The sequence below is a fragment of the Camelus ferus genome, chromosome 15 (genome assembly GCF_009834535.1).
Source record: "Camelus ferus isolate YT-003-E chromosome 15, BCGSAC_Cfer_1.0, whole genome shotgun sequence".
NCBI lineage: Eukaryota > Metazoa > Chordata > Mammalia > Artiodactyla > Camelidae > Camelus > Camelus ferus.
This window is the reverse complement of record NC_045710.1, coordinates 10,048,901-10,073,529: the sequence shown is the minus strand read 5'-3', so window position 1 is coordinate 10,073,529 and position 24,629 is coordinate 10,048,901. Positions and strand designations below refer to the sequence as shown.

The window sequence follows — 24,629 nt, the reverse complement described above, 5'->3', positions numbered from 1 at the left end:
CAGTGTTTTGTTTTTATTATAACGATAGGCTTCTGATTTTTAAAGATATGTTTTATGAGAATCACATGTTTTCTGTTTGAGAAAATGCTATGACTAAATTCAGAAATGTAGATATTCAAAATTAGCTGTTTTGTTTCTGTTTATTCAGAGGGGTTTTTCCAAACAAATTGACTTTTGAATAAAAAGCTCCTTACTGGAATATTTGAAGCATGTTCACAGAAGAGTATACTGACTCCTCCGTGCCTGCCTTTCGGTTGACAGTCAGCTCACGGCCAAGCTCATTTAATCTCTAGCCTCAGCTGTTCCTCCCCTCCTGTGCCCAGAGTATTGTGAAGCAAATCCTGGACAGCATGTAATTTCATCTGAATATCTCAGCATGTATTTCTAAAAAATAAGGACTCTGAAAAACATAAACATGAGACCATTATCGTATATGAACATCACTAATAATAATATGTCAGGATCTTCAAGTTTCCAGACTGTGTTCCCTCTTAACTGGTTGATCTGTACTCCATTCTCTCCTCCTTTCTCCATCTTTTACTCAGAGGGACGAAGAGGGGAGAGGGAGAGAGAGAGAGAGAACACGTTGTGTGTTCTGAGGAAGCCACATCATTGATTCTGTAGTTTCCTATTGTCTAGATTTTTTTCGATTTCCCATTATTTAGATGGCATCTTTGTTGTATTGTTTGAACTGTTTTTCTCTTTTCAACTGTATTTTCTTTAAACTGGTAGTTAGAGCCAGAGGAATAATATGATTTTATCTTGTGTAAAGATAAACTTTTTTGGGAGAAATTATTTTAGAGTAAAAGAATCATTTGAACAGAATGATTGCTATAGGCAAGTAACACTTGTCCTGCTAACTTGACTTTGGGCTCAGATCTCTTTTGCCCTGGTGAACAGGATTAATTCTGTGTTAGCTTTGAGGACTGGCCTAGGGTCGAAATAGCCCAGCAGGTTGCTTCAAGCCATCTTCTCAAAGTTTGTTGTTTCTAATCTGCTGTGATGAAAACTTGTTAGACGGTATATAAAAGCAGTAGGAAAAAGGCTTTGAGTGAAGGCTCAAGTTGTGTTTGTGAATAAAGCACAGTTACAATATTTTATGAATTTTTTTGGTATATAAAAATTTTTTAAATTCAGGTATGGTTGATGTGCAATGCTGTGTTAGTTTCGGGTGTGCAGTAAGGTGATTCATTTATACTTACATATATTCTTTTTCAGATTCTTTTCCATTATAGATTCTTAAAAGATTTGAATATAGTTCCCTGTGCTCTACAGTAGGTCCTTGTTGTTTAGCTATGATTTTTTTTTTAATTGAAGTATACTTAATGACTTTTGAGACTGTGAACTGGCCTAAGCTCTCTGGCTAAATCTAGAAGGATTTTATGCCGTTTGGAAAGTTTTATGACCGAGAGTATATGTAGACATCCGGTTTTTAAAAATTATTGTCGGGTTTTTATTGTTAGCCTAGTTTGGAACAGGAACCGCATAGTAGGTCATTTATGCCTCAAAAACAAACTGTATAGAAGAAGAGATTATTATGCTGGAAACCTTAACTTAGACAGTGCTGTATGTCAGTTATATCCAATAAAACCAGGGGGAAAAAAAAGGATGTTAGAAAGTTGGTCAGATCAGCAGTTGGTGGAATTAGTCTGGCAGGTCGTCCGAAATCCAGGGCTGGGAAAGGAACACAGTGTGTGTTAGCTTTCTGTGGTTGCTCTGACAGATTACCACCAATTCAGTGGCTTAGAACAAGTTTGTCATCTTGAAGTTCTCGAGGTGAGAAGTCGGAATGGGTCTCACTGAGCTCAAGTCAAGGTGTCAGCAGGTGCGTCCTTTCTGGAGGCCCTGGGGGACAGTGTTTTCTTGCTGTTTCCAGCTTCTAGAGCAGCCTGGCTTCCCTGGCTCGTGGCCCCTTCTGTCTTCAAAGGCAGTGTCACTGGGCAGGCCTTTCTCATGTCACAGGGCTCTGACACTGACATTCATGCTTCCCTCCTCCACTTCTAACGACCCTGGTGGTTCTTTGAGCCACCTGGATAATCCAGGATAATCTCCCTGTTTTAAGGTCGTTTGATTAACAACCTTAAATCCATGGAATATAACGTGGTCACAAGTTCTAGGGATCAGGACATGGATATTTTTGGGGAGCCATTATTCTGCCTTCCCCACGAGGTAAGCAGCGTTAGCAGAGGGCAGGTGTTGCATTTTGCACTAATGTGCCGAGCCCTTTTGGACTGCCTGTGGACGTACCCGTCTGCAAAGGTCCTGAAGGGCAGTGTTGGGAGCTCATGGTGCCCCGTCATGAGCTACTTTAATTATGTAACATTGAAGAGTTATTGGCTAACATCACCAGAAAACCGAGTCAGTCTTTTGATGTGCCAGCTCTAAATAGTGTCATGAAGTGTCATTTTCCTTCACCTTTCGATTTCTGCACAGAAACTAAAATTTTTATGTGGAGGCTAAAAATTTGTAAAGTTCTGATTGATCTACGACCATGGTATTGAAAAAGGTAAATACTCATTTGTCATGTGATGAAGTGCGTCCTTTTGTTGACACCGTGGAGGCCTGGTGTTGGCAGGCATTATGTACATTGTGCTGGCAAGGGAGCTTGATGTTGTTTTCTGTCATTTGGGTCCGTGCTGGGGGCAGATTGTGTGGATGCGACCGAGGAGACCTCTGTCCTAAGTCTTTCTCTCTCTCAGGCAGCAGGGGCTTTCCCAAGCATCGGGGAGGGGCTTTTTTCCTTTTTTTTTTATTGAGATATTGAAAAATGTGTAGCTTCTCCCATTTCCCTATTGCCTTAATGTAACTGGGAACAACAGGTGTTTCCTGTAATACCAAGTTTTACTTTCAAACTTTTTTCTCTTTTAGGTGACTGTGATGTCTGTTAGACGGTTCCCTGCCAGATTTACTGAACGTAACTTTAAAACTTATAACTGTTGGATTCCATTCTGAATCAGCTTAGTTCGTGTGTGGTCACGTAGTCTTTTAACTTACAGGACCCGTTAGGCTGTTAGCCCTGTTGGTAACTGGCCTCTAAGTGCTGAAGAAGTGGAACAAACGGAAAAGTGAACTGGTCGTCATGTGCCACTGAGCTACTGCCCAGTCTGATCGCAGTGGTACTTCTGTTCAGTTCTGTCCAGCTGCCGCGTTCCCTGCTGTCAATGCTTCCCAACATCTGGAATTGTATCCTCCCTGCCTCCGATGCACTGCTGTAGTGAACACATAGATGTCTGTGTGAGGTGACACTTCTGTTTGTCAAAGTTTATTGACATGGATGAAGTTTCTTAGATACTCAGCAGCCAACCTTAAAATAGTTTCTCTCATTTCTAAGTTCCCCTCTGGGCATCAGGTGTTGGGATGTTTTACACTTGACCTCTGTGTTAGTGAAGGTGAAATTCTAGTTGAAAAAGCATCTGGTTTTCTGTTGTTTGTTTCCTCTTAAATACTTAACCTTCTAGGATTGGTCCATCATACCTTTGTTTCAGTTTTCCTTGTGAAGACACCTGTTTCTGCTCTCTTTGTTTTGATGTTGTCTTGTTCGTGTTTGTAATTTGTCGATACTTTTTATCTTTCCCCTTTTTAGACTTTTATTGGTCGGTGGATGTGAAACTGCTGAAGTGGGCCTATCAAAAGCTGCTAGCTGTGGACTTTCGGCCTGGAGAGTTCTTTCAGGATCGCCGTATTATAAGCAGGTCACTAATGGCGGAGACAGGGTCCCTGCAGTAAGTATTAGTGGTGCTGTGTCACTTGGCTTGTGGGTCTTGAAGACAGACCAGCCCTTCGTGAGACACGGAGAAGGAAACAGTTTGCCTTGAATGAGGAGAGTGACTTAATGCAAGTGCAGTTTTAGGACTTCTTTCAAACATAAGATTTATCTCAAGCATGTTTTATTTAACTTGGGTTTCATTTTTGGCAACAGTATTTGCAGATATCAGAAAAGCAAATAACCTAACAGTAGTCCTGTTACTTGCATTTGCCTGTTTAGACATTCACGTTGATTAAGTCCTTTTTATGTGTTGGCAGCTGTTCTGAGTGCTTTATGCTCAGTGACGTCTCAGTGACTTTTGAAGTAGGTGTTGTCAGGATGCTGATGAGGGCCGTGACGTTTAGCTGGGCCTCCAGCTGGCGGGGGGTCAGAAGTGCCCCTGCTCAAGTTCCTGACTGCCTTGGTGCTTCCATTTTGTTTCTGGTTGGGAGTGATTATTTGTCCAGACATTTGTGTATTCATTCTGTGACTGAGCTTCTGTTTTAGACAGACCAGGCGCTCCTTTGTGCCTGAATAGTCATGTAGAATATACATAGGTACACAGATAAAGCCAGTGTGGTGAACGGTGAACTCAGGTGGAAGGTATACTGGTGTTTCATTGTGTAATCATTTCAGCTTTTCAGTAGCTATGAAATTTGTCAAAATGAAAGGTTGAGGGAAAAAAGAAAGAACAGGTGAGTGTGGAGGACTTAAGGCGAGAGAAAGTAGGCAGGCTGTGAAGGGCCATTTCAGTGCAGCGGAGCCAAGGGTATTTGTGACAGAGGGGCCAGGACAGGGAAAGGCACCGAGGACTGTCAGGTTCTGTGAAACCTTGTTGCACCTTGGCGTCTTTGAATCCTCTGTGCTTTCACTTTGCTCCTTACTGAAGTATTGGAATCTGCTCTGCTGTGTACGCCCCTTCCTTCTCTGGCCTGAAGCTTCGGTATTGGAGTCTCTCAAAAGAAAATTGCTTGTGCACTGACAGACTGAGTGGGGGGAAATAATGAATTACAAATTGAAGGCTCTGCTGTTTGATAAACTTGAAATGCAGCAAGTGTGTTTTAATTATGTGAGTGCCTTTTAAATGCATCTTGCAGCTAAACTTACAGACATTCTGCATAGCCTTCCCCTACCCTAAAGTAACTTCGAGGTTGAGAGGATTGGTTCTCTTGTCAGGTGGCAGGTACTGTTCTCATGGAACTTCGTGTTTATTAAAGGTCGCCGTTGTGTTGAGGTGGATGGCCGCTGACCGAAAACAATGCTGCTGACACATATGTTCTTGTCTCTCACAAGGCTGCTAGGCTGTAAAAAGAGACCATGCAAAATTCAATATGTGCATTGACCAAAGTTCCAATTGAATGTCAGTGTCATCCAAACGAGATAGTTTTACCTGTTCATTTATTTCTTCAGCATCAGATCACAGCTCCAGGAATCAGGAACATAAAGGTAGCAGCCCTCAAGGGGCTCACTGTACCGGAGGATACAGCTGTGCCCACAGATGAGGGCAGTAAGCTCCGGCAGGTGCCAGGTTAGTGGAAGGAGCCTGGGCTCAGGAGGCAGATGCCTGGGATTGGGATTCTGGATCATCGCCTCCCACTGGCGTGCTAGGCTCTTGACAACGTATGTGAAGGCACTTGATAAACAGTAAAATGTTCTATGGTGTTAATTATTATTGTTTTTATTTTTAAGATGAAAATTTTAGGGAAAAAACATGTAAAAATGAACAAAACTGACTTTTCTGTTACTGCTTCTGCTGCTTTTTTTAGTATAGAATACTGTTGTAGAAAGAACACAGGCTTTTTGAAGTCCTGTTTCTTCGAGAAATGCTGATTCCATGAGAAGACAGAAGTAGTCAGAATATTCTCATACGATCCCACCACCTGCCTACTCCTGCACCTGGATGCCGTATCTTTTTTCTCGTTATTGCGGATGAACTGCATTTTGCCCCAGCTGAGGCCAGCTCCTCCATTGTCCGCTAGATCTCACACTTTTGATGTTTGAAAGATGTTTTTCCAAATCCTTAATCTTGCTGTCTCTTAGGTGTATCAACATGCAGCATGTGTTCATTTCCCCTATTGTAAAAACCCTTCAGTTTTGGAGGATTTAGAGCCTCCTAAACCCTGCTACCACCCCATTTCTTTCCTTTTCTTCAACATGTTCAAGAGTCATCTGTACCTGATCTAACTCCTCTTTTTTCCATTCTCTCCTTGAATTCACCTGAATGGGGCTTTATCTCCACCGTTTCACTGAAACTGTCTTACTGGTGTTATCAGGGCCATCCAGTGTTTTAGCAGTTGATCAGTTTATTGGTATTCTTTAATTCCTACTAAGTGCTTATACAAAAATCCGTTGATTTTATTTTCCCCTTTTCCTCTCCTTTCTCCGCCCCTTTTTAATTGTGTTATCTCTATTTTGCCAAAACATACAATTTTTATACATTAGTTTCAACTCTAATCTTCATGTTTCTTTAGTCACAGTTGTTCATTTATATATTTTGAAATGGTCACCCTCACTTTTGTTGAAGTTTTCCCAGTCAGTTCTTGGTTGGATGAAATTATCCTTTAATAGATGTTTTGAGAAGGGCTCATTGATGAAGAGTGTCTTAAATTCTTGATTGTTAGGAATTGTTTTCCCCATAGCTTGGATATTTAAAGGAAGAATTACTTGGATATAAAATCTTTGGTTTATCCATTCTTTCATTGAACTGTAAAAAAACAAAACAAAACAAAAAACCCCAAAAAACCAAAACAAAAACAACACTATTTTATCGTTGTTTTGCTTCGGATGTAGAATTTGAAGAGTTGATGTAAGTCAGATTACCTGCCCTTTGTATGTTTTTTGGCCATTTTGTTTGGAGGCTATAAGGATTTTCTTTATCTTTGAATTCTAATTGCTTTCCTAGGATATTTCTTGGAGTGATTTTTCAAGGTTAATATACCCACTCTTTCAATATATAGATTCAGGTCTTTTTTCCTTCCTGAAAGGTTTTCTTGGACTGTTAATTTTTGGCAGTGGTTTTAGATAGACCTTGAACCCCTTTGCTAGCTTGCCACACTTGTCTCCTGGTCCCTGCAGGATTTTTTTCAGTCCACTTTTGCTCACCACCAAGCCTTGTTGTAGGTCTGGGTGAGGGTGGGTGCGAACTTGGGGGCTGGCAAGAGCAGTGGGGATGAGACACTGGGTTTTGGTGGTTTTTCTCTTTCTGCTCACAATTTTTTGAAGCTTCTATCTTCAGGTTAAGCTGAGGGTGTGATTTTTCATGTAGATGTATTTTTCCCTTCTTGTATTTTCTTGTTTTTGGAGAAAATGTGGAGCTAGGCCATCAGTAATGTCTTCAGCTATTCGGAAGTTCTGGTAGGAACATTTTTAACTTCAGCGAAAGAATGACCTCCACTTTGCCTTTTCTTTTTAGATTAAAATAAAATTCAAGTAACATAAAACTGACTATTATCCATTTTCAAGTGTACAATTCAGGGGCGTTTAGTACGTTCACGATGTTATGCAACCATCACCACTATCTAGGTCCAAGACATTTTCTTCACCCCAAGGGTAAATGCCAAACCCCTTAAACAATCACTCTCTGTTGTCCTCTCCCCTGAGCTCCTGGCAGAGCTAGTCTGCTTTCTGTTCCTATGGATTTGCCTATTCTGAAAATTTCATAAAAATGGAATCATACAATACAATTTCATATCTGGCCTCTTTCATTTAGCAACATATTTTTGAAGTTCATCCAAATTGTAGCAAGCATCAATACTTCATTCCCTTTTACGACTGAGTAGTATTCCATTGTATGAGTACACTGCGTTTTGTTTATCTGTTCTTCCTGAAGACATCTGAGTTGCTTCTACTTTCTGGCTATTATGAATAGTATTGCTGTGAACAATTGTACAAGTATTTGCACACCCATTTTCAGTTTTTTTTTTTTTTAATCTTGACAGGTTGGTTTTATTCTTTTATCAGTGCTGGTCATTTTGTTTTCAGTTCTTTTGGGTGTATGCCTAGAAGGGAATTGTTGGGTTATTTGATAATTCTGTTTAACTTTCTGAGCACCCACTGGACGGTTTTCCACAGTGGCTGTACCGTTTTATGTTCTCACCAGCAACGTACTAGTGTTCCAAGTTTAAGAACTTTAACAATACTTACTTTCTCTATAATTTAAACAATACTTACTTTCCATTTCTAAAAAACTATAAGTATAATTTTTTGCTTTGGTAAGTGTATTTGCCCTTATAAGTATATTTCTTAAATCTAGAGACAAAAATAGTCTTGTACTATATTATTTCAAAAACTGTTTCTAAATGATATTTTTTTCCTGGTGTTTTTTAAGTGTAGGAGCAATTTTTTCATGAGTGAAATTTCTGTTGGGAGTGTTGGCCTTTTCCGTAGAGATGCTAGGATAAAACGGGAACCTGGCATAGCCGCATCTGAGAAGAGCCACTCAGTAGAGCAGGTTCTAATCTGCATAGATTGTACTCGACTTGTTTTTTTTGTATGTATTTTAAAAACATTTGATTGTGGGTAAATTTTGTGAAGACTTGTCATTTGAAGGATTTTTTTTCCCCAAAACAAAAACAGAGTCTCACCAAGATTTCTGATACTTACTGATAAATTTCTGATACTTATTGATGATTTTCTCAACCATTTCTTAAAATACTAGCTTTGCTGTAGTTTTCATTTCATGATAAAAGGACTTTATACAATGAGAATGCATTCCATTGATTTTGGTTTTTTTTGTATAATGTGTATTTATTTTGCAGGTACCGAAGACACTGGGATTATTAAGGATGTTAAGTGTCAAGTTTTACAGTCGCCAGGGACAAGAACAGGTAATACAAATTGGCTTAACTTTGTGCTTCTCAAACATTTTCACCAGAGTCCCTTTAAGGGCAAAGTTGAATGAACCTTGAATGTTACAGATTTTCATCTGATTTTGCTCTCAATTATATACTATGTGGGTATATGCATTAATAAGAATTCATGGAGCGTTTCGTTGAAGATTTGTGTATTTTGCCATATATATATCATTCTTGTCTCAATAAAGAAAATTAAAAAAAAAAAGAATAAACCTAGTCCCCTTGCGTCTGGGGATTTAGCCCAAAGAAGTCTCCTGGAAGCATTATATATCTTTGAAGTTTCTTACTTTTATCTTTTTTTTGTGAATTTTATGTCCTTGTCCATAGCATACTCCTTTTGATTGTTGTAAAATAAAAAAAAAGATTCTTCCCTAAATCTGAGATTACTGATGTTGCAGGAGGAAATGAGCCGCGTTGGCCCTGTTTCTGTTCACTGTCTCTGCACGGCTGCCACAAGAGTCTTGGTACCTGGGCTCTTCAGTCCATATTCCTCCCTGTTTTGAGGGGGCTCAACCTAATTTTCCTGTTTGTTCAATTTCTTTACTAAACCAGGGGAGATAGTAAGAAATAAAGAAATTTCAAGAAATATAATGAGCATTCTCTCGCTGCATTTGTATTTAATGTATTTAAAATTCTGAGTTCTAGTTATTTCTCTGTCATTGACCTCAACTAGTTCACGTCTCCTGGGCTGGTTTGGCATTCATTGTACCTGTAGAATTGAACAGTAACACTGCTCTTTATGTCTAGAAAGTCATTTTCATTTTAATCCCTTGTATGTCTACAGTGCTTTCCAGTTAGCATTCTCTTCTGCTATGCCATAGAGTTTGTCTTCATTTAGCAGATGAAGAGACATATGCAGGACTAGGTGACCTGGCCCCTGCCATACACTTTGTTGTTTCTGATTGACCGTGTTGTGTCTGTTGGTTTTTCTGTTAGTGTATCAGCGGGTGAGAGCATTATTTAGTTTTTCTCCCTGGACCTTTTTCCCTTTCTCTTTAATTCTATCTAAATAATTATTCTGTCTTTAAAATTTTTTAAGGGTTTAATTTTTAAAATTCTTTTGACAGTAATTAAGCAGTTATGTGGCACTTCCACAGTTATTTTTTCTGTTAGTCAGTCAGCAAACACTTAAGTTGAGCTAGCCATGGTGTCAGAGCTGAGAGTAAACAGACGCGCGAAATACAGTGCACCTCCTCAGGGAGCCCTCAGTGTAGTGGGGGAGGCGGATGTGGAAGCAGCCGTAAAACAGGACCCTGTTACACATTTTATAACCTCTTCTGTAATGTAATATGAAGTGCCCTTGAGGTGCAGAGAGGGGCCATTTAAATCTGGAGGTGATAACTTGATTTGGAAGCGAAGGCGCGCTCCCCAGGCAGGCAGGGAGAGGCTGGGCAGCGCCAGCCCGGGAGCGGCATGTGTTGGAGAACACCGCAGAACTCTCCACTCTGCTGGGGGTGGGGTCCGTGGACTCTTATTATTCTGTGTTTCATGTTTATTTTATTTGGACCAACATAGTTGTAGCACGTTTAGAACAAGAATTGTTTAAGGGTTGATATACGTGACTCTCCTTTGTACCATATCTCACACATACTGAAGTGTTTCGTTGATGAGTTGATTTGGTATGTTAATAGGCAGATGTAACTCTGTTCACTCAGTATAAAATGACCATCTTCTCTTCCTTACCTCCTGGGAACTCCAGATTGTTGTAACTTTGACTCCTGCTATTGGTTATTCTTTTGTGTGGCACTCAGCTCTTTCTTATTTTTATCAGTATCCTCTGTGATTGAACCCAAGGAGGAAGAAGCAAGCAACTAATTTCCTTATATTTTGGTCTTTCTTTGTGACATCTTGTACCAGAATCCTTAACTGTTTGGACTTTTAAAAAAGACTTTATGAAATTAGTACTCTAAAATCAATGCCTTTCAGTCAATATCTGAATGTTATATGAGTATCTTATTTGAACTCAGTGGTTCCTAGCCCAGAAATAATTAAGGGGGATAGATTTTTAGCATAATTTTAGAGCTGAAAGACCTCATAGAGCTTATTTAAGAACTGCATATTGTTGTGAACACTTCCTAGCTTAACAGTCCTTTTACATGTTCTCACAGGAAGTTTGCGTTCATGGCATCATAATGCCTCTTTTATTGATGAAGACATTAAATCCTCAAGACAAATGGCTTACCCAAACTCACCTACCTAGCTAGTGTCAGAGATGGGTTTGGTCTTGAGTTGACTCATGACCCAGTGCTGTTTATTCACTGTCTCTTGTTGGTTCTTGTCTAAACCTTTAGTTGGACGGTTGAAGAAACAGAAGCCAAGATATGTTGTACTTAAAAGTAGCCCGGGTTAAAAATTACTTATCATCTCAGAAAGAATGATGTGTACGACTCAAGTTTGGCAGCGATTACATTTCTCTTTTAAAATGTGTTGGCTCTTAACTACTGCTACTTTTTAAACAAGATCTGCTCTCCCATATAGTGACCATGTGGTTAATATTTAGTTCATTTTCTTCTAGTCACTTGTCAGACTATAAAGTAGCAAGACTTGATTGGACGATATTAGAGGGAATATATATTATTAAAATAGCTAAGGCAGTGATCGTCACTTTGCAGGCCCCGATAAATGATAGTGGTGGCTGCTGTTCTGATCTGTTACTTTCTTTGTATACATAATTATAGAGCTGATAGTTAAATTATGGGTCCTATTTAAATTGTGGTTTAGTATACCCCAAATTTACATGATTTGAAATAATCAACTGCTGGTTGTCTGGCATAATTTATCTCTCAAAGAATATATTAATGATCAAAATTACTTGTTTTCTTTTGGGCTTCTTTTGTCACCAGAAAGCTTAAATTTAAAATTTTCCCTGTATGTCTTGGGCTTTTGAGGTCTTAAGAATTTCTTCCACACCCTGACGTTGTAAAGGTGTTCTCCTATGTTTTCTTAAAGTTTCATGGTTTGGCTTTTCACCTGTAAGTTTTCATATTGAATTTGTTTTTGTGGCCAAAGTTTAGTTGGAATCTAATTTAATATTCTGTGTATGGCTAGCATCATTTATTCAATGCTGTATTCATTCCCAATTAATTCTATAATGCCCCCTCTGTCAGTACAGACATTTACAGAGGGGGTATTATAGTTCTGTTTCTCTGCTCTCTTTTGTGTTTAATTGGTGTACATATTTATTCCCATGGCAAATCACATTTTTAATAAACTAAGAGCTTTATAGTTAAAAAAAATTGTTTTTTAAAAGTTCATTGGTTTGGAAAACTTTTTTTCCAAAGGCTTTTTTCTTTCCTGCGTACTTTCAGTTTTTTCTCCCCCTCAGGTTGTTAACCAGGCTTTTGAGGATGACTTTCTTTTGATTTGAAAACAGTTCTATTTATTTTGGGGGGTCAGACTTCAAAAGTACAGTGGGTTAGAATATCTGCTGAGCTCCTTGAGGGCAGGGACTTGTTTGTTTTGTTCACTGCAGGTTCCCCAGAGTGTAAAACATTATTATGCATTATTGATTGCATAATATTCGATAAATAATTTTTGAGTGTTGAAAGAGCAGTGGTTACAGATTCACCTTTTATTGAGCGGAGTTTTGTTTTTCCTCTAAGTGTGTGTAATAATTTAGAACATTTTGAATGTGGGCACTAGAATTCAGTACTTTCGTTTTAATATAATTTGTACATTTGAAAGGTATAATGAAATTGGAAATCATTCATTTTTAATTGTTCTATATAGATGATAGACAGTTGAAGAAAGGGAGGCAATTTAAACTAATCTCAGTATAAAGGTCTGATATTTAACATTAAAAAAAACCTCTCTCTTAGAAAGGACAATTGAAAAGTTTTATTGCAGTGTTTGAGAGAAGGTACAGTTCCTACTCTCATTATTGCTGCCAGAAGTAGAAGGCTTTAATTAGTGTTTGCAGTTGACACAAGATCAGATGGACATGTGAGCTGGGAATTCAATATAAATGAGAAATGGAAGTGGAAATTAAAATAATGTTCACATTATTCATCTTAGTAGTATTTTGTTAGTATCACATTGCTACATTAGGACGCAAGGAAGCCAGAGGAAATTATCTTTGGAAAAGTTTTGGGAATAGATTTGAGATGGGAAGAGAGCTGACAGTGGGGTTAATTAAAAGGGCCATAAATGCAGTACTCATGTAAACAGATGGTTGACTGTGCAAGAAGGCCCTTGTAAGTCCTCTGCCTCTAACCCTGCTGTCTACCCAGTGTTACGAACTTACCAGGTAACCATCTAGCTAGGCTACCTTTGGGTGAAGTTAAAACCTCATGGGATAAACTGAAGTGGGTGGTCAGTGATATTCACTGTTCTTTTTTTCCTCACCTTTATTGAGGTATAATTAATAAGTGAAGGTTGAAGTGTACAATGTGATAATTTGATATATGTAGGCATATATTGTGAAAGGATTTTCCTCCATTAAGTTCATTAATATATGCATCACTTCACATATTTACTTTTTGTGTCTGTGAGTATGTGTGAGGACATTTAAGTCCTATTTTCAACAAATTGCAGTGATACAATGCAGTATTGTCAACCGTAGTCACCATGTTATGTATTAGATCCTCAGACTTTATTCATCCTGTAACAGCGCTTGTACCCTTTCACCAACTTCTCCCTGTTTCCTTCGTCCCCCAGCCCCTGGTAAAGGCAACCACTTTTTTCATCTCTGTTTTTATGATTTTTGACTTTTTTTTTTTTTTTTTTAAAGATTCTACCTGTAAGTGACTACCATGCAGTATTTGTCTTTCAGGATCTGGCTTATTTCACTTAGCAAAATGCCCTCCAGATTCGTTCATGTTGTTGCAAATGACATGATTTCTTTCTTGTTAAAGACTGAGTAATATTCCATTGTGAGTGTTTGTAGGTATGTCACATTTTCTTCATTCGTCTGCTGGACGAACCACTTAGGTGGTTTTCTGTAGCTTGGCTATTGTGAGTAATCCTGCAGTGAACATGGGAGTGCAGGTATCTCTTTACGGTAATGGTTTCATTTCCTTCGTGTATATATCCAGAAGTGGGGTTGCTAGATCATGTGGTAGTTCAATTTATAATTTCTTGAAGACCCTCCGTACTGTTTTCCATAGTGGCTGTACCCGTTTGCATTCTTACCAGCAGTGCACAAGGGTTCTCTTTTCTCTGTGTTCTCGCCAGCGTTTGTTATCTCTGTCTTTTTCATAATAGCCATCCTAACAGTTGTGAGGTGATATATCATTGTGTTTTTGATTTGTATTTCCCTGATGATGAGTGATGGTGAGCAACTTTCCATGTACCTGTTGGCCATTTGTGTGTCTTTGGAAAAATGCCTATTTAGATCCTTCGCCCATTTTTTAATTGGGTTAGTTGTCTTTTACTGTTGAGTTGTATGATTTCCTTGTATATTTTGGATGTTAACCCCTTATTGGATATGTGGTTTACAAATATTTTCTTCTATTCGATAGGCTACCTTTTCATTTTGTTGATAGTTTCCTTTTCTGTGTAGATGCTTTTTAGTTTGATATAGTCTCACTTGTTTTTGCTTTTGTTGCCTTTGCTTTGGTGTCAAATCCCCCCCCAAAAAAAAAAAATCATTGCCAAGATGAATGTCAAGAAACTTACCTGACTCCATATTTTCTCTAGTAGTTTTACAATTTCAGGTCTTACGTTTAAGTCTTTCATCCATTTAGAGTTTTTTTTTTTTTTTTTTTTTTGGTATATAGTGTAATTTAGGGGTCCACCTTTCTTTCTTTTGCATGTGGCTATCCAGTGCCTAAGTGCTCTGGTTAGGACTTTCTGTACTATGTTGGATAAAAGTGGTAAGAGTGGGCACCCTTGTCTTTCTCTTGATCTTGGAGGAAAAGCTTTCCAGCTTTTCACTGCCAATATAGATATCCTTGACCAACATTCCAGCTGCTGAAATGATGATTAAGATGAACATGGCATTTATAGTTGATGAATGTGAAGGAAATTCACAGACATATCTTAACCAATTACAGCTGAAAATTACAGCTCCACCTAAATTTTATTGCCTTTACAACGACTTAATTCAAATTGAAGAGAAGGGAACAGGATTGTTATCCACTTACACTGAGAAATCTTAATGCAGTATGAGAAATTATGGTTTGAATGTTTGAGGTTTATTTTTATTGTGATGTGCAGTTGATTGAAAAGCCGTTTCCTTCTATTTCCAAAGCACATGCTCTTGAATTCTCCTCCTTGCCAAATATCAGGCATTCAGACTTCAAATGCTGCAGACTCTGCTCACAGTGTTTAGCATGGCTTTTCTAACTCTGGCTTTATATCTTGTGTCACAGTTACTGTCAGGATAATAAATTGTTTTCTGGGCGAGAAATACCCTGCATGCTATAGATACTCAGAAATGTTTCTACAAATAGAAAGCAGAATTTATATTTCAGAGGGAAAACACTGTGTTTCTAGTAGCATAGGTGACTTTTCTATCATTGACTGGCTACAATTTAGTTGCTATTAATCACCGTATCGTCCTATTGTGCATATACATGAAAGTTAAGCAGGTAACTTGGGACTTGAAAGAACTGTATACTTGACGTGTGTACATTTAACATCTTGGATTTGCTTTAAAATACTCTAGGGGACGAAAATCCCTGAGGGCACTGTGGTAATTGGGGAATGATACTTGAAAACAAGTTTGAAATGTTAATTTTTGTTTAAGATGGTTGTTGGGCCCATGGGTATTTATTATATTGTAATTTCTACTTTTGTGTAGTTGAGTACAAATTTCTACAACAAAATGCTATGGAAAGGAATGGTGAGTTTGCAATGTGGATGTCATAGTATCAAGTGAAACTAGGGATCAAGAGATAGAAGAAGTGGTAACATTTTAGTGAATATATTTATTGCTTAAGTGTATAGGAAGAATGGAAGGAAGGGGGAGGGATGAAAACAAAAGGAAATTTAGCATATTTAGTCATTATTTCCCTGGTCATAATGCTATGAAATTAATCATATTACTTAGTGTACAGTTTTTGGTTTGTTTTTTTTTTGTTGTTAAAGAGATTCATAAACTTCCTACTTGCTTTCAAAGCACTTTTCGTCGACTTTGTTTAGGAGCATTTGTAATACCTGCAAGTTACCGTAGAGATCACACATGCCTAATTATTCAGCTGATGCAACAATAAATATACTTGATCATAAGTTCTTCTGAGGAGCATGCTGGTGACTACTAGGAGGGCGGTGGCCCAGGTGAGGGCAGGAATCGTGGTGCGGCCCAGTGACATGGAGTGGGTGCAAAGACTGCATCTGGCTCAGGTTCTGATCTTGGGCACGTGTCTTAGCTCTTCAGGTCTTCACTTTCTTCCTCTATAAACCCCGAAGGGTGGATGGAGAGTTCTTTCAGTTAATAAGCATCTGTGCTTCAGAGGCCTGTCTTACAAAACCACACAGCTAACTGATTTCAGAGTCGTGAAAGAAAGATGCCTGGTCCTTCATTTTCCACTCGTTCCCTGTCTGCATCGCAGAGAAAGGGATGTGATGTATTTAAAATTCTGCCTGGGGTGCTTTTGCTTTTACTGCTCCTCCTTCGTGGGCATTTGTGTTTTCGTCTTTCTCACGTTTATTACGGCATTCTGGGACAGAGCTGCTCTGTCCAGTTAAAGTGAGTTTAGTCCTCGGTGAGATTACAGGATGCTTGTCGTCTTAACCTGTCCACTCATCCGACACTGTTCCTGACTTCCTGAAATGGTTCTGTTTGTTTTTGATGGCTAACGTGCCTTGTCACCGTAGACCTGTGGGCTTAAGCTCTACTGTTTACAGAGGCCAGGTAGATACGGTGAATTGAGGCAGTTGTAAATTCTGGTTCTTCATTATAGTCGCGTTTAGTTTTCAGTTCTACAGCTTTTGGCCTTGATGTTGGGGCCATTGCAGAGGTGCTGGGGTTTTGGCTAACTGGAAAGCTTATGAACCTTCTAAGAGGGCATACAGTTCCCTAGTCCCACCTGATTGTTGCTGTTTGGGCCCTGTGTTGCCGGATTTTCTAAATGTTCAGGAGAAATGTGACTGTGGGCTGCTGTTTTCTGGTCTTTGTTTTATTTTTTTTGCAGGTACACTACCTAGACCCTGTTCTTAATAAATGCCTGAATTGGAAATAAATCTCTAGTTTGTTTCCTTGATTCTTCTGGTTCTGTTATAGTTAGTAAGCAGGTGACATCTCCACTTGGATGGTTTCTCTTGTGATAGCTGAGCAAACCTGGTATTCTCATAGGGAAGAACTAAGAGATTATCTGGGCCAGTGGAACTAAGAGGACACGTCTTTCTCTGTGCCCTGGGATTGGCCACATAAAATATTGCAAGGTGTCTCTGTTTGGTGGCAACACTTAGATTCCTTAAATTGAAGAATTTGCCAGCAGATCTGGAAAATCTTACACGTTTATAGTGTTCCTTAATTTAAGGAATACATTTTCCTCTAGTCAGTCTCTTGTTACCATCACCCTTTCGGAACTCTTTTCCTTCATCTTTCTCTTCCTCCCTCTCCCTTTCCTTCTCTTTCACAGCATGAATTTATGGCCAGTCCATGGTGCAGGGTATTCCAGACATTGTGTTCATAAAGAATCTTGTAAAGATGTGGACCCCAAATTCAGGATTCACAATTTTGTCAACATCAACCCATAAAAGATATTGATAACTCATGGTAATCTATGTGTGACATAAAGGAATATTTTTATAATGCTTGCATGTTTGAGTTTTGAGTGATATGTAAATTATAACACTATAAAGTAGATTAAAAAAAACTCCTTAAGGGCAAGAGTCTTGTTTTTTATATTCTGGAGCACATTTCTAGTGTTATGAAGCTGTCAGAATCCTTAATTATGAGAGATCATTTATGACATGGCACCCCTAAAGAGTATTATTAAATTCTGGAAGTTATATTTATTCAGCTGCAAGTCCGTTGCTCTGACACTAATGTAATATAATTATTGTCTAGGATGGAATCTTTAAGATGAGCCTTTCTCCAGATGGGACCCTCCTTGCAGCCATTCACTTCTCAGGGAAACTAAGCATCTGGGCCATTCCATCTCTGAAGCAGCAAGGGGAGTGGAATCAAAATGAGCAGGTATGTCTCTTGAATGCGATTATTCGCACAATCAGTCTCGCTTAAGGGTGAGCACTGACAATATTCATCTCATTTTCATGATATTTCACTGTAAGTTACAGCTATAACTTGCTCTCATGATTCCAAAGCTGTCCTATTCTTTACTTACCTTATAATATTATCAATGTAGTAGGACAGATTAAGAGCAGAGCAGCATTCTGTACTGGTGTGATTTTGTCCTGCAGAACACGCACTCTGTGTACTAACCTGTCCGTTGAACTCTCTGTTTTTCCCTTTTGCTCGTATAATGCCATGTGTTGTGACCGAGTGAAGAGTCAAGAAAAATCTGCTCAGTTAGATACAGCTTCCGTTACAGATCTTTCACTCCTCTGAGGGTGATTTTACATTTCAGCACTTGAAGTGTTCATTCTCCTCTGGCGTCCCTGTTCTCCTTTCCTATAGGAATATCCTGTCACCAGCTTTGGTGATCAGTATTGTGATTCTAAGATAGGAACATATTCCCTGAAAGGTCTGAATGGATCATGATCTTTTTATTAGCATTCTCTTGAGTTTCATGTCATCAAGCTGCACCATTAAAAGAATTCTCTCTCTTTTTTGGGGGGGAGGAGGAGGGAGGTAATTAGGTTTATTTATTTTAATGGAGGTACAGGGAACTGAGCCCAGGACCTTGTGAGTGCTAAGTGCTCACTTACCACTGAGCTATATACCCTCCCCCTGAACTCTCAATAAGCAAAGAGCATTTTGTATTTTTCAGAGCAGAGGAAAAGAGGAAGGGGCTGTACATTTCCTACTCTTTTCACAGACTGAAATTTAATTTGTTTTTGCTATTCTTCAATTTTTTGTCTTATACACAATTTTAGGAAGAATTTTTTTCCCCTCTAGTTCCTCATCACGTTGAATTTAATTTGGTCTCCACATCTCTGCCACTCTCTTTTGCTTATTGGATCTAAATTTGTTCTAAATGCAAGAGATCCTCTGCAGGTTTCAACCTCAGGAGCCAAATACAGGGACATTCTATTCTCTGTCCTCTGATGTGGTAGCTAAGTTGACTTACATCTTCACTCAGGTGGAGTGGATTCTCTCTCCAGACTGTTTGTTTAATGCATTCAGCGAGGCTCATCAGAGAATTCCAAAAGGTACCATGCATTTTTCATGGTCATCAGTGCATGGTGATAAAATATATCTGTTATTTGGGAAGATCCTGATGTTCTGTTACATGTGGGGAATTTACATTTGGGCAAGTTTTTTCTTAAAAGTGACCACTTTGATTGTTAAAGGCATTTCCCCCTGGCTTTCTGTTTCCCTAATTTATTTTTATTCACCTGATAGAAATATTGATCAAGTTCTGAAGCACACTTAATATTTCACCTTGTGAGTATCCTAGAATGTCATACCTATAGCATAACAGCTATTCAAGAAAAATTGTTTAGTGTGCTCTTTTGTTTCCTGAATTCTGGGTGCCCTATTTTTTCCATACAGAGATAAATTATATCTGTTGTAGTCCACACTGACATACATTTGAATTTTTAACTAATCAGTCATTTTTGTTGTTAGTTGCCAATCAGTGTGATTACAACTCATTACTCTTTAGCTCATTAATGTTATTCACTGGACATTTATGATGATTCTATTAAAAACACAAAAATTGTTTAAAAATCTTGAAACTCAAGAGTGAATAGATGTAAATATCCAGATGTAGTCTGGAATAGGCCATCAGAAAAGTAACATGACAAGAAAGGAAGGGAATTCAAAAATGTCAGCAGAGATGCATGGTGGAAGGAGGTCAGGCCAGAAATTTGTCTCTGGTGTTGTTCTGGGGAGAGTTGTTTGGACAGAAAGACTCAGGGTAGAGGAGCAGTTCATCAGGAATTGCTGAAGCCTGATATACTGTTGGACCTCCACGAGTTTCCACCTCACCTCCTCTGATTCAGTGCCCCCAAAACAGTCTGCAGACAGACCATATAATGATACAATTCTCAAGCCAGTAGTATCTTTTATTACACTTTTACACATTTTGAGGGTTATGTATCAATTTCTTCTGATTTGGCTGGTATAAATTCTTTCCCTTGAATGTCTGAGTAAACTGGAAAAACCAGGATGTTGGAAACAGTGGACCTGGTTGCCATCACCAAGGACATCTTGCAGGTAGAGGAATCCTTTGCTGAGGGAACAGTGGCTTAGCGAGGATGACTGAACCTAACTCTGTTTTATTGCCTTTCCCACTGGGGCTGGCACACCCTCCCTCCAGAGTCGTACTGTCACAGGCTGGTGGCTGCTGGCCCCTCCCTCTTCTTGCTGCTGTTCAGCTCCTGGAAGGACTCCAGCTGAGCAGGGCGGACCCTGCCCTCTAAGACCCCTGCCAGTTTTAGCCTCAGAAGAAATTTTTGGCCAAAGTTGAAGGCATGGAGGGCATTTAATTTTATCCATTCTTTTCTTTAAAATTCTAAAATTATGGTCAAAATGCAAACTCCTTCATTTCCCTGCTTTCTAGTCTGATCGTTATGCTGCGTCACACTTGCTCCCTGAACCCTCCTCTCCTGCTCCCGACTCTTGTCAGCCTTTCCTACTGTACGTTCTGAAAGTTCGTTCCATCATGAACAAATGTCTATGAGGCTTCAGTGTTTTCAGAAAACACTCTTTGATACACTGATGTCTGTTGTTGCTCTGGGAAGTGAATGGGTGGCCGATTAGTTTAAAATAGAGTACATGAGGATATGTATCATATAGTCCGCCTGTAATTTTAGCTTAAACATTGCCCGAGAAAAAACTCATGTTCCTGGTGCCCGATACAGCCTTTGAAGTCTTTTACCAAATTGGGAATTCAGCTCATCTGGGCCTTTCTTCATGCAATGTGCTACTTTATTAGTTTTCATAATATGCTTTCTTTGAATGAGTGTTTTCTCCATAAAATGTAATGATTAAGGATAGTTGTGGAAGTGTCTATTCTGATTTACTTCTATCCAGTTTTGAGTTGATTAAATACTTCGGCTTTCATTGTCAATATGAAAATCCATCTGGCTAGAAATCTGTGAGTATTAAGTTTTGTTCATGTTTGGAATATATAGTAAAACTGCCAAAGTGATCTCCATTCCAGACATTTCCCATATGTTATGTTTATACAGTCACATCTCATTTTTGGCCTTAAATTTTCTCTGAAGAAGTTTTATTACTTATCTGTACTTTCTTAGATGTAGTAGAGATAGAACTTACCTTTTCCACCTGATTTTATTTCCTCTTTGACACACAGTAGGTACTGAACTGATTCTGTCAAGTGCATGAGTCAGTGAAGGATGAGTGGGAAGATGACAGTTCGTGTAATTCGTCTTGATACACTCCAGCAGCTGTTTTCACAGCTTCGCTAGGCTGCCTGCTCTTGGAGAAGAGGCACTGAATATATATTTCTTCCCTGATATCTAACCAAGGGCTTGGCATATTAAATACTAATAAATGTTTATGGAATGAGTAAACATTTGAAAGTTTGCTTTTATGCTACTGGCAACCAGGGCTTTGTTATATTTACCTTCCAGCCATTAAAAAAAAAGTCAACAAATAAAATCCTTACATCTGAAGAAAACAGATTTAAGCCATATGCTTTAAGCCATATAATAACCTTTCTGTACAAAATCTCTACCTGTATTCTTAGGACCTTCTTCCCTAGGCTGCGGCTGTAAAGTGAGCACACCTGAGGCTGTTTTCAGACACATTTAGCATGCCATACAAAGAGGAGTGACGTGGAGGTTGCTTCTCGGAATGTGTCAACGTAGCACAAGTGAGGACCCCTCTGTGCTTTCATGGCCGTCTTGGGAGCTTGTGATCATGTCCTTGAAGCAGCAGCCCACAGAGTGTACATCAGATGTTGTAAAGCATGGCCAGTTCACAGTTCTCTTCCCGGATAGAGGCCCTGAGGGTGAAGAGTGGGAAGCCGGGGCCAGTTTGAGTAGTGTGAGGGGAGCAGTGGGAATGTCAGCTTAGACAGTCGCAGGGGACGAGCTGTCAGGTTGCTGCTCTGGTCAGGCCGTCTCTGCCTGAAGCAGAGTTCAGTTTGGGATTTTGTCTGGGCTTCTTTCTTAAATGTACTGTACAGATAATTTCTTCAGACTCCCACATATTGTGAAGTTGAGCATTTACTTCAGATATATCGACTGAATCTGCTGTCGACTTCTAAGACAAAAATATAGACAGGCATATACCCAGAAGAACTGGTAACAGGTACTCAAACAAATGCATTTGCAGACATGTTCACAGCAGCACCATTAACAACAGCCTCAGGTGGAAACAACCCAAGTGTCTACTAATGCCTGGATAGACATGCTATGGTATATACTTGCAGTAGAATATTACACAGCCATTAAGAGGAAACGAACCACTAGTACCTGCTACAAGTTGGATGAGCCCCGAGAACCTTATGATAAGCAAAAGAAGCCAGATGCACAAGGTTATGTATTGAGTCCATTTGTACAAAATATCCACAGAATAGGCAAATCCACAGAGACAAAGTAGATTGGTGGTGACTGGGGCTGTGGGGAGGGGAAAAGGGAAGTTACTGCTTAATGAGTAAGAGGTTTTATTTTGAAGTGATAAAAATGTTTTGAAACTAGATGGAGGTAGAACATTGGAAATGTGCTAAATGCGTTACTCTGAATTACTCATTTAAAAATGGTTAATTTTATGTTACGTTAATTTCACCAGTGGAAAAATGATCTCATTAATCCTCTCCCCTTCAGAAGTACCCAAAACAAACAAAAAATGCATAGAATGAGAACATGACGCCCAGCAGTCCTGTACTTCAAACTGACCGACTCTCTTTCTTGAATGAGCCTAGCATTTTCCTGCCTGTGCCTTCTGTTCCCATCGTGCTCTCTGACCGGAGTGTCTTCCTCCACCCATTTCCCACATCCAGATCTTATCCAGTCTTAAGCTCCATGAGGCTTTCTTTGTTTCTCTTCCGCTCCCTTCATCTTTCTGAAGCCTGTATCCAAAATGATATCTTCATCCTTTAAAGACCCCTGGCACTTTTCTCTATCCCTCTTTCTTGGCGGTTATCAGGTTTGACCTTACGTGATAGTCATTTATCACCACTTCTTAGCTGTCTGTGTGCTTTAGTAGCAGCCTGTAATATCTGACTTCTTTTTCCCCCTTCTCTCACACTGTAAGTGTGTAGTATTCATTGACTAAGTAACAGAAGAAACCACGCATTTGAGAAGGTGCAGGAATAGTACTGTGTCAGCTGATTTTCCTGTAGCTTAGACATTCTAGTTAGGGCTCAGTGATTCAGAAGGTTGATTAGTTCGTTCATACATTCAGCTTGTACCTGCTATGACGGTTGGACACTGACAGGTGCGGGAATTCAAGGATGACTGACAGAGTACTGGATGCAGAGGAACACATCTTCACCTTGTATTGAAAAACGATTTCACAAGAGACACCTGTTGTGTAAGCAAGGCCCATGGAACGGTCTGGTCCCCCAGTGTCTGGAGCCTGGCTCTAGTAAGCTCTGGCACTGCTCGTTCACGGTGCTCTTACTTATCACTGATTTTGAGGAAAACGAGCACACTTTGACTTCTCAAAGTACTTATGCCAATGAGATGATTTCTTTTTGCATTTTTCTTAAGATTTCTTTTAAAATTTCTTTATAGTGTATATGTCCTTAAAGTCACCCAAGGCTGAATCGTAATTGTTATTGGTGAGGCTTAAAGTTTTCGAGTGTTATCCCATACTTCCCTTGTCTATTACAGAATGTAAGGAGGCACACATGTCATCATGTAAATAAATGCCTCGGCACTTGTGGTGCTGTTGGTGGCAGGTACAGCTGGTGATCTGGAGGTATTGAAAACTTTTAAGGTGCCTTATAAATGGCAAATGAGATTTCAATTTAGTGGATTATTTTTAGTAATATGTACCGTATTATATTCTAATTCTTTGAAACTTGGTATTTTTCTTTTTTTAATAATCAAAGAAACCAGGACAACTTATTTCTCCCCCTGATATATAAATAGCCTTTTATGGCAACTTTTTTTTGATAAAGTTAAAGAATTATATCTTCTCTTCTCAGGGATTGCTCTGAGCAACTTAGCATAGTAGAAAGTTCTTTTAGGCCATGGAAAGAAACATCAATTTTAAAACTCTAGATCCACTGATAAACTGGTATAAAATGTATATGCTTATTCTGTTACATTAGGCGAAAAAGCACATTTTGACTTAAGTACAACATCACTTTTTTTTAGGCTTAAAATTTCAGACAAACCGTCAAATGATATTTTGCTGTGTTTCCCCATCCTGTTGTGATTCTGGAGGTTATGAAATTAGCAGTGGGCCTGGAGACTGTCTGGCAGTGGCTGAATCTCAGTTGTTTATGATGGTTGAGAGATCATGCTGTGTCTTCACCTTCTCAGAGCTGGGCATGACATTGTGTTGCCATGAGATTAGAATTGGAATGGATTGAATTTGAGGATTGCATGGCTGTATTTTTTTATTTAGCAAATTTTTGGTCACAAAGTTAGAACTGGAGATAACACGGAAGTTGTGGGGTCCAGCCTCAGAGCTGTGGGAACCAAGGCCTCGGGGGCTGCTCAGCTTACAAGGGGCAGGGCAGCACATACACGCAGGCCAGTGTTTGTTCGCAACATCATAGCCATTCTCCTCTCAGGATGCAAGCCTGTGTGTGTGTGAGTGTGTGCAGAACTGTTAGTGTGTCTTGCTTTCATTTGTATTAAGTGTGTACTTACTATCATTGTTCTTAATCATGCTGTTTTCTTCATTAAATTGAGTCACATACTTGCATGTGCACATTTTCAGTGTAAGAACAACTACTTTGCAAGATCTTGGAGAGGAATAGATTTCAATTAGGTGTAATTAAGAGAGCAAAGGAAAGCGTCATTTTTATATTTTGTTTTAAAAAATTCATAGTTCTTGATGATGTTCTCGTAATTTCCTTACATTGTTGACT

The 24,629-nt window shown here is 39.1% G+C and overlaps 1 protein-coding gene across 2 annotated transcripts in view; it reads left to right on the top strand.

Annotated features, from left to right (window-relative positions):
- NBAS (NBAS subunit of NRZ tethering complex) overlaps positions 1-24,629 on the top strand; it is a 277,261-nt gene that overhangs the window by 42,296 nt on the left and 210,336 nt on the right. For both annotated transcript variants that reach the window (XM_032497057.1, XM_032497056.1), the window contains exons 10-12: positions 3,584-3,722; positions 8,503-8,571; positions 17,555-17,683. In XM_032497057.1, coding sequence (XP_032352948.1) covers positions 3,584-3,722; positions 8,503-8,571; positions 17,555-17,683 — 337 coding nt within the window. The remainder of the gene's footprint in view (positions 1-3,583; positions 3,723-8,502; positions 8,572-17,554; positions 17,684-24,629) is intronic.